The 14,746-nt window shown below is 38.6% G+C and overlaps 1 protein-coding gene across 1 annotated transcript; it reads right to left on the bottom strand.

Annotated features, from left to right (window-relative positions):
- Positions 1–6,075: 6,075 nt before the first annotated feature.
- On the bottom strand, positions 6,076–6,675 carry LOC142170326 (uncharacterized). The gene has a single exon (XM_075232211.1). The coding sequence runs from the start codon at positions 6,673–6,675 to the stop codon at positions 6,076–6,078; it is 600 nt and encodes a 199-aa protein (XP_075088312.1).
- Positions 6,676–14,746: the final 8,071 nt, after the last annotated feature.

Here is a 14,746-nt window from a genome sequence, read left to right as displayed (position 1 = left end):
TTTCTAGGTCGGGGAGCCGGGGGAAGGGTAGTTGGTTGGCCACTACTTTCACCGGTTTTATCTTTTCCTTTACCAAACATTTTTTTCAAAGTAAATGCCATATTAATTATAATTATGCAAACTAAACCACACAAAAATATATTATAAAAACGTAAGAGTTGAAACGAGTTTACCGGATTGCCGAACAACTTCTTGAAAATTGAAAATCGTTGAACACTTGAAAACTTCAATTCAACAACTTCACAATTTTTCACGAAATTTCAACAATAAATTAAGTAATTGTAGTAGAGAGATTGAGAGAGATTGAGAGATATTGAGAGATATTGATGAATTGGTGAATAAAAATGAAAGAATGAGGGGGTATTTATAGTTGAGAAATGGGGAAAAGTGTAATTATATAAAGTTTGGGGTTAAAATAAAGTTTGGGGGCCAAATGGCCATTTTTTTAACTTAAAAAACGGTCATATTTTCAGCCCAAACGGCTAGATTTTAAATATGGCCGTTTGATTTTTTTTTTTTTTTTTTTTTTTTTTTTAAAATAGCCGTTGGGCCCGCCAGGCCCGCCAGGACCGGCCCAGGCCCGCCTGCCGGTCCCGGGCCAAACGGTCCCGGGCTCGTGGGCTCAACCATGGAGACCAGCCCGTGACGGGCTCAGAGGCCCACCAAGACCGGCCCACCCAGGACCGGCCCACCAGGCCCACCAGGCCCGTTAGGACCGCGGGCCCGGTCCGGTCCGGTTCAGGCCCGGCCCACCGAGCAGCATTATACCAGAAGAAGTGACAAGGTCACATACTGCAACTCCAAAGGAGTGGAGGACCCAGTATTATCAAAGGCGAAAAGCGCAAAAAGGCTCTAAGGCCCGTTTGGGCTTTAAGCGCAAAGTGGAAATAAAGCGTGGGCTTTAATGAAAAAAGGCGCAACACGAAAAAAAGTAAAAATGTGTATATGTAATCCAATACTAATAATTATAGCATGAATAACAAATATATAGACAAAGAAATTGGAAAAAAATTACGAGAAAGTGAAGTATCAATTGTTCAATGTCGCCTTTTCAGGATTACACTTATTGGTAAGGAAAAGTATTCCTTGGAACCTTGATGAGATACTAAAGCGCACACAAAGCGAGGCGAAGCGCTCAATATATTTTGAGCCTCGCTTCAGGGCTTAAGCACGCCTTTGACAACACTGGGAGGACCAAAGAAGAAAAGTTTCATGCAATCAATATTCAAGAATTCTGTGTGAACACTAAAAGATGCAAAATGGACAAGCTATTGAATGAGGGAACATGGGACTTGGTAGCTAACAAGATATTCAGTTGAATAAAACGAGTAACATTTAGTGAAATTCCAGGGATGTTTAGAATTAAGACTTCGACCACAAGAATCGAATGATAGTGGAATGAGGTGGTGCAAAGAGATATTAAAGCAAAGAAAGAGTGGTGTAGGAAGTCAACACAACAGAAATGGATAATCCTTTGAAGAGTACAAAACAGTTACTGGAGAATTTAGACGACGAGTAGCACACACTAAGGTAAAACGTTACAATATTTACTGACCAAATGATAGCTTTGCTATTTTTATAACTAGAGATTGTATTTTGATAAACTGCTCAACTCACATCATGAGGGTAATTTTAAAATCTTCAACATTTGTGACAGACACAAAACTTGGATACGCTATTAGATAGGGTTTATCGTAAGAGATGTGATGAAAATATGAGGCTTAGAACACTTTGTGGTCTAGATGGTATCACTATAGAGGTTAGAAGTCCCTATAAGAAGTCGGAGTAGCATGGCTAACTAAGTTATTCAATCCAATACAAAAGAGTGACCCTATAAGAAGTCGGAGTAGCATGGCTAACTAAGTTATTCAATCCAATACAAAAGAGTGAAGATGTAAACAATATCTTGGTTCCAATATATAAGAACGAAAGAGATAATCAAAGTTGAGCAAAAGTATTGTAATATTAAACATATGAGTTATCCAATGAAACGTTGGGAAAGAGGGCGTACAGTCAGGCACATTACATGAGTGAAATAAATCAGATTGGATTTATGCTGGTAGATCTATGACAAAGGTTAAAACCTTGTTAGTTTGGTATCGAAATAGTATGTATTATTCTGTCAAAGAATACACAATTTATAGGATAAAACAAATCAATAAAAAAGGAAATAATCCCCTGATTCCAAACAAAGGGGTATTTCTAATTTAATCTAATCCCTAAAGATCTGAAACTTTCCTAACTTAGCTGATATGATTTGATCCTATATGGTCAGATAATACAAATCAACATACCTGATTTGATTTGATTACACAATCATAATCAAATATTACAAATCAACACTACCCCTCAAGTTGGCATGTAGATATCCGACATGCCTAACTTGCTCACAAGACTTTCAAATCTTGGTTTAAACAACCTCTTAGTAAAAATATCTGTTGTGTGCTGATATGTTGGCACAAATGGAAAGCACACACTTCCTTCTTCAAGCTTCTCCTTGATGAAATGCCTATCCACCTCAATATGTTTTGTTCTATCATGTTGAACTGGATTGTGGGCAATACTTATGGCAGCTTTATTGTCACAGTATAGCTTCATTAGTAAAGTTATAGGTCTTCTAAGTTCCTCTATTATTTTCTTAAGCCAAATAATCTCACAGATTCCATGAGCTACTCTGCTTCAGCACTGTTCGTGCCACAACACTTTGTTTTTTACTTCTCCATGTCACAAGATTTCCCCAAATAAATGTACAATACCCAGAAGTAGACCTTCTGTCAGTACAGGACCCTGCCCAATCTGCATCTGTGTATGCCTCAATGCTCCTTTTATCACTTTTCTTGAACAACAACCCTTTTCCCGGCGAGCTTTTCAAGTACCTCAAAATTCGATACACAGCATCCTGATGTTCTTTTGAGGAGAATTCATAAACTGACCAACCAAGCTTACCGCAAAAGCTATGTCAGGACGAGTGTGCGATAGGTAGATAAATTTTCCTACCAATCTCTGATATTGACCTTTGTCAATCGGATCTCCTTTTTTATTCCCGAGCTTTATGTTTGGGTCAAGAGGAGTTTCTGCTGGTCGACACCCGCTTATCCCTGTTTCTTTCAACAAATCCAGCACATATTTTCTTTGAGATACCATTATTCCATCCTTCAATCGAGCCACTTCCATGCCAAGAAAATACCTCAAGGGTCTTAAGTCTTTGATTTCGAATTCTGATGCTAACTGGTCCTTTAGATTCTTCATCTCAATTGAGTCGTCTCCCATGAGTATAATGTCATCAACATACACTATAAGGATTGTTATTTTTCCTTGTAGTGAATGCCGAATAAACATTGTGTGATCTGCTTGTCCTTGCAAGTAACCCAACCCTTTAACAAATTGAGTAAATCTTTCAAACCCAGCTCGAGGAGATTGCTTTAACCATAGAGAGACCCTTTAAGTCAACATACCTTTGTCCCAAATCGATCTCTTCAAGTTTTCCATTGAGGAATGCATTCTTTACATCTAACTGTTGAAGGGGCCAATCAAGATTAGCGGCAACAGTAAGGAGGACTCTAATAGAATTCAGTTTGCCTACTGGAGCAAATGTTTCAAGGTAGTCGATGCCGTAGGTTTGAGTAAACCCTTTAGCTACAAGACGTGCCTTATATCTTCCCAGCGACCCATCTGACTTGAATTTGATGGTGAAAACTCACTTAAAACCCACTGTTTTCTTTCCTCGTGGTAGATCCATGATTTCCCAAGTTTCATTTTGTTCTAGGGCTTTCATCTCCTCTAGAATTGCCTCCCTCCATTCAGGAACATTTAATGCAACCTGCACATTCTTTGGTATCTCCAAAATAGCTAATTGAGAAAGAAAAGTTGAATAGGAAGGGGACAATTTTTTATATGACACAAAGTTTGACATGGGGTGTTTAGTGACGTTTCTCACACCTTTTCTTTTAGCTATAGGAAGATCAAGATCTGAAGGAACAAGAGATGTATCAGAAATAGGCTCGTTTGAGTACTACCTGGAATCTCATTACTTGGAATTTCATTTTGGTCTTGTTGAGTGGATGACTGACCATGTTGAGAGTTTTCGGTCTCTTTTCCAAGATTCTGGTTTCTCCTCGTGTAAACGCGCAACTCTTTTGTTTGCTCACCGTTTTTGTTTTTAATCAGATCATGCTTTAATTTTACAGGTTCAGAATCATAACCTTTATTATCTATAGCATTTTCATTCCTTATCTTTCCTAGATCATTGTCACACATATTTAGCTCATCCATGTTTATCATGTAACACGGTTCTTTTTTATTTTGACTCATTCCCTCATTATTGCAAAACAACTCTTCTTCTACGAACTTCTCCCGCTGAAGATGAGTGCCAAAAACGGGTTGGGATTCAAAAAAAGTAACATCCATAGTAATCACAATCTTTTCGCATTCAAATCATAACACTTATACCTTTTCTAATTTGGAGCATAGCGTATAAAAACACACTTTCTTGCTCGAGGTTCTAGTTTGCTCCTATTATGATCATGGTTGTGAACAAAAGCAGTACACCCAAACACTTTTAATGGCAAATCAGTAGTTAGCCTAGATATAGTAAATTTCTCTTTGAATAGACTAAAGGGAGTTCAAAAACTAAGGGCATTAGATGACATCCTATTTTTATCAAATAGGTGGCAGTCAAAAGAGCTTCTCCCCATAAATATTGTGGAGCTCTACTAGTAAACAATAAGGCTCTAGTTACTTCCAATAAATGTCTATTCTTTCTCTTGACAACCCCATTTTGTTGGGGTGTATCAGGGCATGAACTTTGATGGATTATTCCTTTATTTTGAATTTTTTTTCCTAATTGCTCATTAAAAAACTCCCGGCCATTGTCACTCCTAAAAATCTGGATTTTCTCTTGAAATTGTGTTTCAATTATAGCATAAAAATCTTGAACATATTTTTTACCTTTGTTTTATCTTTTAAAAGATAAACCCAGCTTAGTCTAGTGTGATCATCAATAAAACTCACAAACCATCGTTTTTCATTATTTGTCAAAACCCTAGATGATCCCCAAACATCACTATGGATAAGCTTAAATGGTTTTGAGGCATGATATTTATGAGAGGGAAAAATAGAATGTCGATGTTAATTCACACTGAAAAATAGAAGGACTCTTATTCATGAACAATTGAGGTAACAAAAGCTTTAAATAATAAAAACTAGGATGACCAAGCCTATAATGCCAAAGCATAACCTTATTCTCAATAAAAACGGAGTTCAAACAAATAGAATTTTTGTTTACTGAATTGTTTCCATCCTCCAGGAAAAAGAGACCTCCAGACTCTTTAGCACTCCCAATCATCCTCCCCGAGACCTTGTTCTGAAATTCATAAGAAAATGAGTCAAATATTGCACGACAATTGAGCGATTGGGTTAATTTGGCAACAAACACAATATTATAGGTCAAATTTAGAACATGAAGGACATCAAAGAGGGTCAAAGAAGGAGTAAGTTTGATAGTTCCCTTTCCAGCAATTGCTGAAAAAGATCCATCAGCAATTCGAACCTTTTTGTTCCCTGCACAAGGTGAGTAAGTAGAGAACAAATGAGATTTCCTATCATATGGTCACTAGCTCCTGAATCGGTGATCTAGAAGTTCACACCATTTGAGTTAGTACTCAAATAAACAGGCGGTGCAATACCTGATTGGGTAAAAGAACAAGAGGGATTGGAAGGACTTGGTTTACTGGTTTGGAGTTGATTTTGAAGAAGCTTGTGCAAGAGCTTTAATTGCTCCTTTGTGAATGGAGACGCCTCTGAAGAAGATTGTTGCCCCTGTTCTTCACTAATTGTTTGGAATGCATGGCTGCCACGATTGTCAACTCCCTTTTTCTTCTGGTTAGGATGCTTCCCATGAATTTTCCAACATGTTTCGCGAGTGTGCCAATGCTTTTTACTGAAATCACACCAAGGTTTCTTCTTCTTGTCATCATCTTCTTTTGCAACCACTAGTGCCGAAGAATCTATTGCTTTTGAATTCAGATTAGGATCTAATTTCAACATGACATTCCTTCTCGTTTCTTCTCTTCTTATTTATGAGAAAGTCTCACGCAAAGATGGCAAAGATTTTTTCTCGAGAATCCGAGATCTTACTTCATCAAATCCTTGGTTTAATCCTGCTAGAAATAGATAAACTCTCTCATTTTCTTCTTTTTTCATTGCTTTCACACTATCCATCGGACACTCCCACTCATCATTGTAGCATTGATCTAATTCTTGCCATAATGAAACCATTTCATTATAATAGATGGTCACTTCTCTCTCTCTCTGTCTAGCCTTCCAAAGCTTAATTTTTAATTCAAAAATTTGAGAAGCATTTTCAACGTCCGAATAGGTTTCTTTAACAGCCTCCCATACATCCCTAGCAGTGGGCAAAAATAAATATGGCTTACCTATTGCTGGTTCCATAGAGTTTAGATGCCACGCGATCACTAATGAGTTCTCGGACCTCCAGGCCTTCATTTTTGGATCTCCAGCTTCAGGTCTTCTGATTTCACTTGTCAAGTGCCCAAGTTTTCCTATGCCATCAATGGCTAACCAGACAGATTGTGCCCACTCCAGATAATTTTTTCCATTCAACCTATGAGACGTTATTTGAAAGGATAAATGAGATGAATCATTGTTTTGATTCATGGTTGTCTCGAGTGGGACCGCACTAACAGAACTCTCGGCTTCTGTTGTTGCCGCTGAGATTCATTGCCCAGTAAAGACTGTTTTAGCCATGAACAGAAGGAAAAGAAAAAGGTTGAAAGAAGCTACTGCTCTTATACCATGTTAGTTTGGTATCGAAATAGTATGTATTATTCTGTCAAAGAATACAAAATTTATTGGAGAAAACAAATCAATAAAAAAGGAAATAGTCCTCTGATACCAAACAAAGGGGTATTTCTAATCTAATCTAATCCCTAAAAATCTGAAACTTTCCTATCTTAGCTGATATGATTTGATCCTATATGATCATGTTAGATATGTACATAATGTAGTCTTGTCCCACATTGGAATAGGAGTAGTAGTAAAACCTCTTAGTATAGCTATAAATAAGGACCTCTTGTATTGTATTGAACACACAATATCAATATATCATATTTTCTCCCGTGCCTTCTCACATGGTATCAGAGCTATCGTGAGAGATTTATCGCTGTGCATAAATTCCAGCGATTCCGGGAAGTGAAATCAGTCACCAGAACCCTTTTTTTCTGGCGATTTTTCAAAGTTGTTTTGCGTCTGCTTTGTCTCAGTCAGTGTTGTGCAAAATCCAACACTACCACAAGAGTAGTCACTGTCCGCGACCAAACCCCAGTGAAAATCTCCGGCGGTACTGTAGTTGTCGGAAGAAACTTTTCCGGCGAAGTTCCGACGTCGCGTGGGCCACCTTGTGGCCATTTTTTGGCGACGACTCCTCAGGATAGATTGTTTCCCTTGCAATTCCGATCCTACCCATCCAGGTTACACCAAATTCCGACCACTTTTATATTTTTCCGACGTGAACTGATTTCAGAAGTGGGCTGCTGGCCATTTTTTGAAAAAGTTTCTTCAGAACAGTTGGGTCGTCTGGTAATTCTGATCCTACCCCTACTGTTTTTATTTCATTCTGACCACTTTGAATTTTTTCTGGCTGCTACAGTATTTCTGGCGTGAACAGTGTTTTCCATGCAGAACAGTGTTAAGTTTCCGGCGCAGAAACAGTGTTTTCTTAGCGATTTCTTCAGTTTTCCCAAAGGAGTTACTAATTTCCACTATTTCAAGTTAACCCTATTACTATTAATTGTAGCGACATGGGAACCGATTCTTCGAATAGTCGGATGGTTTCTTTAGCGGATTATTTTGAGTTTCTTCAGTACAAAGCAGGTAAGCAGACATCTTCTGAGATAGCTTCCATTGTTCAAACAGGTAATAACGTGACTTGTGTCTCTTAATCTTCATCCTCTGAGTCTTGGGTCATTGATTCAGGTGCATCAGATCGTATTTCTGGTAACAAATCTCTTTTCACTACTATTTTGTATTCTCAATCTCTTCTAGGAGTCACAATGGCCAATGAGTCTCAAACCATGGCAACTGCAATATGTCAAGCAGACCCAATTCCTTCCTTACCTTTGGATTCAGTTCTTTATGTCCCTAATAGTCCTTTTAATCTCATAGCTGTTAGTCGCCTAGTCAAATCACTAAAATGTGCCGTTTTATTTCTTGATGATCATGTTTTTATACAAGAACGCAGTACAGGGAGGATCATTGGTACCGGGCGTGAATCAAATGAACTTTATCACCTTATCCTTGCTAAATCACATGGACTCACATCTTGTCTTCCATCACCAACTTGTTCTGTTACTGATTCACCAGCTTTATTACACAAACGGTTGGGACATCCCAGTTTGTCAAAACTTCAGAAAATGGTACCTGGTTTATCTCACTTGTCAGCTCTAGAGTGTGAGTCATGTCAGCTCGGTAAGCATACTCGCTCTCATTTCCCTCGACGTATTGATAATCGAGCAGAGTCACCTTTTACTTTAGTCCATTCAGATGTTTGGGGTCCTAGTCGGGTCAGTTCTACATTAGGATTCCGCTACTTTGTCAGTTTCATTGATGACTGTTCTAGGTGCACCTGGATATTTTTGATAAAAAATCAATCTGAGTTGTTTCCTATTTTCCAGACTTTTCACGCTAAAATTCAAAATCAATTTGGGGTTTCTATTCGCACATTTCGTAGTGATAATGCCCGAGAGTATTTGTCTTCCCCATTTCAGCAGTTTATGAAATCTCATGGGATTATTCATCAAACATCTTCTCCGTACACATCTCAACAAAATAGGGTAGCTGAAAGAAAGAATAGACATCTTATTGAAACTGCTCGTACGCTACTCATACAATCTCATGCTCCGTTGCGTTTTTGGGGGGATGCAGTTCTTACATCTTGCTGTCTTATTAATCGTATGCCATCTTCAGCTATCCAGAACCAAGTTCCATTCTCTATCATGTTTCCCCACTTACCTTTGTTCTCTCTTCCACCCCGTGTCTTTGGAAGCACTTGTTTTGTCAATAACCTTACTACAGGAACAGATAAGTTAGTTCCCCGTGCTCTTAAGTGCATATTTCTTGGTTTCTCGAGAACGCAAAAGGGGTATCGATGCTATTCTCCTGACCTCCAGCGGCACCTTATGCCCGCTAATGTTACCTTTTTTGAAACCCAATCATACTTCATAGGTCCAGGTAATTACTTAGATATTTCTAAGATACTACCAGTCTATTCTTTTGGAGATTCAGTCACTATCTCCTATCCATCTTCCTCTACATCTCCAGCTTCACCATCTATAGCTCCTGTTCCACCATCTATAGCTCCAATTCCATCACCTATAGGTCCAGTTCCTCCACATAATCCAGTTCAACCTTCTGCAGCTCCGCCACTCTTGACTTATCATCGTCGTCCACATCCAGCATCAGACCCAGGTGATTCACGTCTTGCATCAGGTTCTGCACCTACTGCGGACTTGTCTCCTCTTAGTCAACCAATTGTACTCCGCAAAGGTGTACGGTCCACACTTAATCCTAATCCCCACTATGTTGGTCTAAGTTATCATCGTCTGTCGTCACCTCATTATGCTTTTATATCTTCTTTGTCCACTGTTTCTATTCCTAAGTCTACAGGTGAGGCACTATCTCATCCTGGATGGCGACAGGCTATGATTGACGAGATGTCTGCTTTACATGCGAGTGGCACTTGGGAGCTTGTTCCTCTTCCTGCAAGTAAGTCTACTGTTGGTTGTCGTTGGGTTTATGCAGTCAAAGTCGGTCCGGATGGCCAGGTTGATCGGCCTAAGGCTCGTCTTGTTGCAAAAGGATATACTTAGATTTTTGGGCTTGATTATAGTGATACTTTCTCTCTCGTGGCTAAAGTAGCATTTGTTCGTCTTTTTTTGTCCATGGCCGTTGTACGTCATTGGCCTCTTTATCAGTTAGACATTAAGAATGTTTTTCTCCACGGTGCTTGACGAGGAAGTTTATATGGAGCAACCACCTGGTTTTGTTGCTCATGGGGGTTTAGTGGTTGTGTATGCAGATTGCGCAGGTCACTATATGGTTTGAAACAGTCCCCTCGAGCCTGGTTTGGTAAGTTCAGTACAATTATTCAGGAGTTCGACATGACTCGTAGTGAGGCTGATCACTCTGTGTTTTATCGGCATTCTGCTCCGAATCTGTGTATTTATTTGGTGGTTTATGTTGATGATATTGTTATTACTAGCAACGATCAGGATGGTATTACTAATCTGAAGAAACATCTCTTTGAGCACTTCCAAACTAAGGATCTGGGCAGTCTGAAGTATTTTCTGGGTATTGAGGTCGCTCAGTCTAGCTCAGGTATTGTTATTTCACAACGGAAGTATGCCTACATTTTTGAGGAGACTGGAATGATGGGTTGCAGACCTATTGACTCTCCTATGGATCCAAATGCTAAGCTTCTGCTTGGACATGAGGACCGCTTAGAGACCCTAAGAGACATAGGAGGTTGGTTGGAAAATTGAATTACCTCACAGTGACTAGACCTGACACTTCTTTTCCGGTGAGTGTTGTAAGTCAGTTTATGGATTTTCCCTGTGATAGTCACTGGGATGCAGTTGTTCGTATTCTTCGGTATATAAAGTCAGCTCCAGGCAAAGATTACTATTCGAAGATCGAGGCCACGAGCAGATTGTTGGGTACACAGATGCTGATTGGGCAGGATCACCTTTTGAGAGACGATCTACATCTGGATATTGTGTTCTAGTAGGAGGTAATTTGGTCTCGTGGAAGAGCAAGAAACAGAATGTAGTTGCTCGATCTAGCGCCGAAGCCGAATATCGGGCCATGGCTTTGGCAACGTGTGAGTTAGTTTGGGCCAAGCAGTTGCTCAAGGAGTTTTAGTTCGGAGAAATCAGCAGGATGGAACTAGTGTGTGATAAGCAAGCTGCTCTCCATATTGCGTCAAATCCGGTGTTCCATGAGAGGACTAAACACATTGAGATCGACTGTCACTTTGTCAGAGAAAAAATACTTTCAGGAGATATTGTTACAAAGTTTGTAAAGTCGAATGATCAACTAGCAGATATTTTCACTAAGTCTCTTACTGGTTCTCGTATTAGTTACATGTGTAACAAGCTCGGTACATATGATGTGTATGCACCGGCTTGAGGGGGAGTGTTAGATATGTACATAATATAGTTTTGTCCCACATTGAAATAAGAGTAGTAGTAAGACCTCTTAGTATAGCTTTAAATAAGGACCTCTTGTATTGTATTGAACACACAATATCAATATATCATATTTTCACCCGTGCCTTCTCACAGATCAGATAATACAAATCAACATATTTGATTTGATTACACAATCATAATCAGATATTACAAATCAACAAACCTTTGTTAAGAAAATTTCAATGCCTTCAAAGACTGCAGTATGGAAGTAGATTATTAGATTTTGGCTGCAATTTCAGACATTTTCAATAAAAAAGTTGGTGATGAGAGAAGAATTAGGTTTTGAACAGATTTTTGGCTCAGAGAAGATAAGGCGACGAAAAATTTCCTACAGTATATAGTTAACCAAGAACAAATAGTGTATAGTTGCAGAGTTTTTTTTAGGGGTGGGGGGGGGGGTTGGGGGATGGAGATTCAATTTTAGAAGAGATTTTAATGATTGGGAAATTGATGAAATTCGTCAACTTCTACGTTCTCTATCCTTTGAGTTTGATGCTAGTAGGTTGGACTCTCAGATTTGGAGAGCTGAAAAGGATGGCAAGTTCATGGTCTTTTGGAGAAGCAATTGTTTTTCCTAAGAAAATTGATAGAAATCCATAAATACTGGACCTATGTTCTCCACACGATGTTTAATCATTGACTTAGATTAAACATATGGTCGAGTGTCAATGGAAGTTATTTGGTGGGTGGTTAAGAAGAAAAGTAAAACACAAATGTCATAAAATATGTGTACGAGAGAGGGGTCATAAGTGAACAGTTCTTAGCTAATGGAACAAGAAATACATGGATCCGTATAGAAGCATTCTTGAGAGCTAGAATTTTGAGTAGTATTATGGCAAAATATACTCACTGCAAGTTTATTATCTATAAAAAAAAACGAAAGGCGCATAAAGGCGTGGCCTAGTGGTCAATGAAGTGAGTGCAGAACCATAAAGTCTCAGGTTCAAATCTCAGTAGAAGCAAAAATACTAGGTGATTTCTTCCTATCTTCCCAAGCCTTGGTGGGCTAAGTTACTCGATATTTGTGTTGGTGGAAGATAGCCGGTACCTTGTGGAATTAGTCGAGGTGCGCGCATGCTAGTCCGGAGTCCATCATAATTAAAAATAATAATAAATGTAAAGTGAGGTTACACGAGATTGTGGTGCCTATAACTATGACTTCACAACTTAGTCTTTCTAGAGAATAGCCTGGTAGATGACGATGTCACACATAGAGTTAAATAGATAACTGAGATGGAGAAGTGTTATAGGAGAGCTTTACGATAGAAAATACCTACAACAACAACAACAACAAACCCAGTTTGATCCCAATATGTGGGGTCTGGAGAGGGTAGTCTCTACGCAGACCTTATCCCTACCTAATGCAGGTAGAGAGGTTGTTTCCAATACGATAGAAAATACCTAACAAAGTGAAAGTTATGTTATATAAGGTTGTTCTTAGACTTGACAATGTTGCATGGAGGTGAATGTTGGGTGCCTAAGGCTTAACACATTCACAAAATAGGCGTTGTAGACATGCGAATAATATGATAAATATATGCATATAAGATTAGTTAAAATTAGAAATGATCACATGAACAAAAGGTATAGCTACTCTAGTAAACCATGGATAAAATAAGATAAGGTTGTTTGAGATGGTTTGGGTATATACTATGTTAGACATCAAATTCACTGGTGCATCGAGGTGACATGGATGAATTTTTGTTTTCTAAAAGGGAACGAGGTACATATTTTTCACATGGACAAAAGTTTTCTCAAAAGAGTTGCTATCTCTCGGAATTCATGAGGATTTAGAAGAACATAATACAAAAAAGCGAAGTGTTCATATTGGTGATAAGTGTATCAAAGGCAGAAAGTGCGAAAAAGCTCTAAGGTCCATTGAGGCTTTAAGCACAAAGCGCAAATAAAGTGTGGGCTTTAATAAAGAAAGACACAAATTGTAAAAAATATACAAATATGTATGTGTAGTCCAAACAAGCATGAATAACAAATAAATTAAAAAAAAATTATGATAAAGTGAAATCACTTTTTTAGTGTCGCCTCTTTAGGATTACGCTCATTGACAAGGAAAAATATGCCTTAGAGCCTTGATGATGACACTGAAGCACCCGTTAAGAGAGGCGAAATGCTCAACATATTTTGCACCTCGTTCAGGGCTTAAGCGCGCTTAAAGTGCGCCTTTGACAAAACTGGTGATACCAATTTGTTAATGTTATGGTTAAGTTGTTATAACTACAGAAGAGTCCGTATTTGCGAGACTTGTAGTTAATGTAGGGATAAGTGAGAGAATTAGAGAATTATTAGTTTAGAGAATCCCTAATTTCTTTGGACATGTAAATATTTAGTATTGTAATAAAATGAGCACGACAAGAATGGTGGATTTAGAAATTCATATAGCTAACCTCAAATAGTTTAAGATTGAGGTATAATTGATTGATATGGTGTTATTGTTGGAGCGGTCTTGGATTGGGGTTAAAGATCTAAGAGTGTTCTATAAAGCCTTACTGGGTAAATGATTATGGAGATTTGTGACTGAGGAACATGCTTTTTGGAGGGAGGTGATAGTGGATAAAAGTGGTTGGAGGACAAACATATCACTTTGCCCTATGAATGCAGTTTGTGGAGAAATATTATGAAGGGAGGGGAAGAGTTTAGTGCAAATGTGTCATTCCAAGTTGGTGATGGAAGGAGGGTTGGTTTTTGAAGCCACATGTGGTGTGGGGATTTTCTTTTCCAATCATTTTCAGAACTACATGCCAGCTGGAGATTATAGTCCAATGAGTCCGACGATTACTAGATGGAGAAGTGTTTTGGGATTTGAAATTTAGGAGGAACTTTCAGGATTGGGAGGTAGCAGAATTTAAATCCTAAATGTTTGCTTCACAAACAAAGTATACAATAGGATAGTCTCGATTTATGGAGGTGGGGTGGGGAATAATGGGGTGTTCTCTGTTAAATCCTATTATGAAAGAATAGGGAGGAGGTGGATTTTCTGTACAAGTCAATTTGGATCCCGAAGGTACGAAGAAAGGTGTGTTTTTTTCACTTGGTTAGTATATAAAGGAGTGATCTTGATGGCTGAAAATCTGAGAGAGAGAAAGGTAACTTATATTAGTTGGTGCTTTATGTCCAAGGGTTTGGGCGAAGATGTCGACCATCCTTAGTCATTTCTGGTGGCATTAGGGGTGGTCGTTCGGTACAGTATTAAGAACTACGGTTCGATACTTCGGTATTCGGTAAATCAATTGTGCATACCAAATACCGTACCAAAGTAGTTCGGTATTTCTTGTTTGGTTCGGTACAATTCGATACGGTTCGGTTTTTCTTGTTTGATCCAAAAAACTGCCTAATGCCCTCATCAAAATGAGTTAAGAGTAAAATGCCATTGAAGAAACCCTTATATGGTTTCAGATAAGCAAATGCCCTGTGCATCAAATTGAAAGATTGCATCACACCAGTGATACTCCCTTAGTCTCAATTTA

Source organism: Nicotiana tabacum, chromosome 16 (genome assembly GCF_000715075.1).
Source record: "Nicotiana tabacum cultivar K326 chromosome 16, ASM71507v2, whole genome shotgun sequence".
Taxonomy (NCBI): domain Eukaryota; kingdom Viridiplantae; phylum Streptophyta; class Magnoliopsida; order Solanales; family Solanaceae; genus Nicotiana; species Nicotiana tabacum.
Note: the sequence above shows the minus strand (reverse complement) of the source record. Positions and strands in the feature narration are given on the sequence as shown.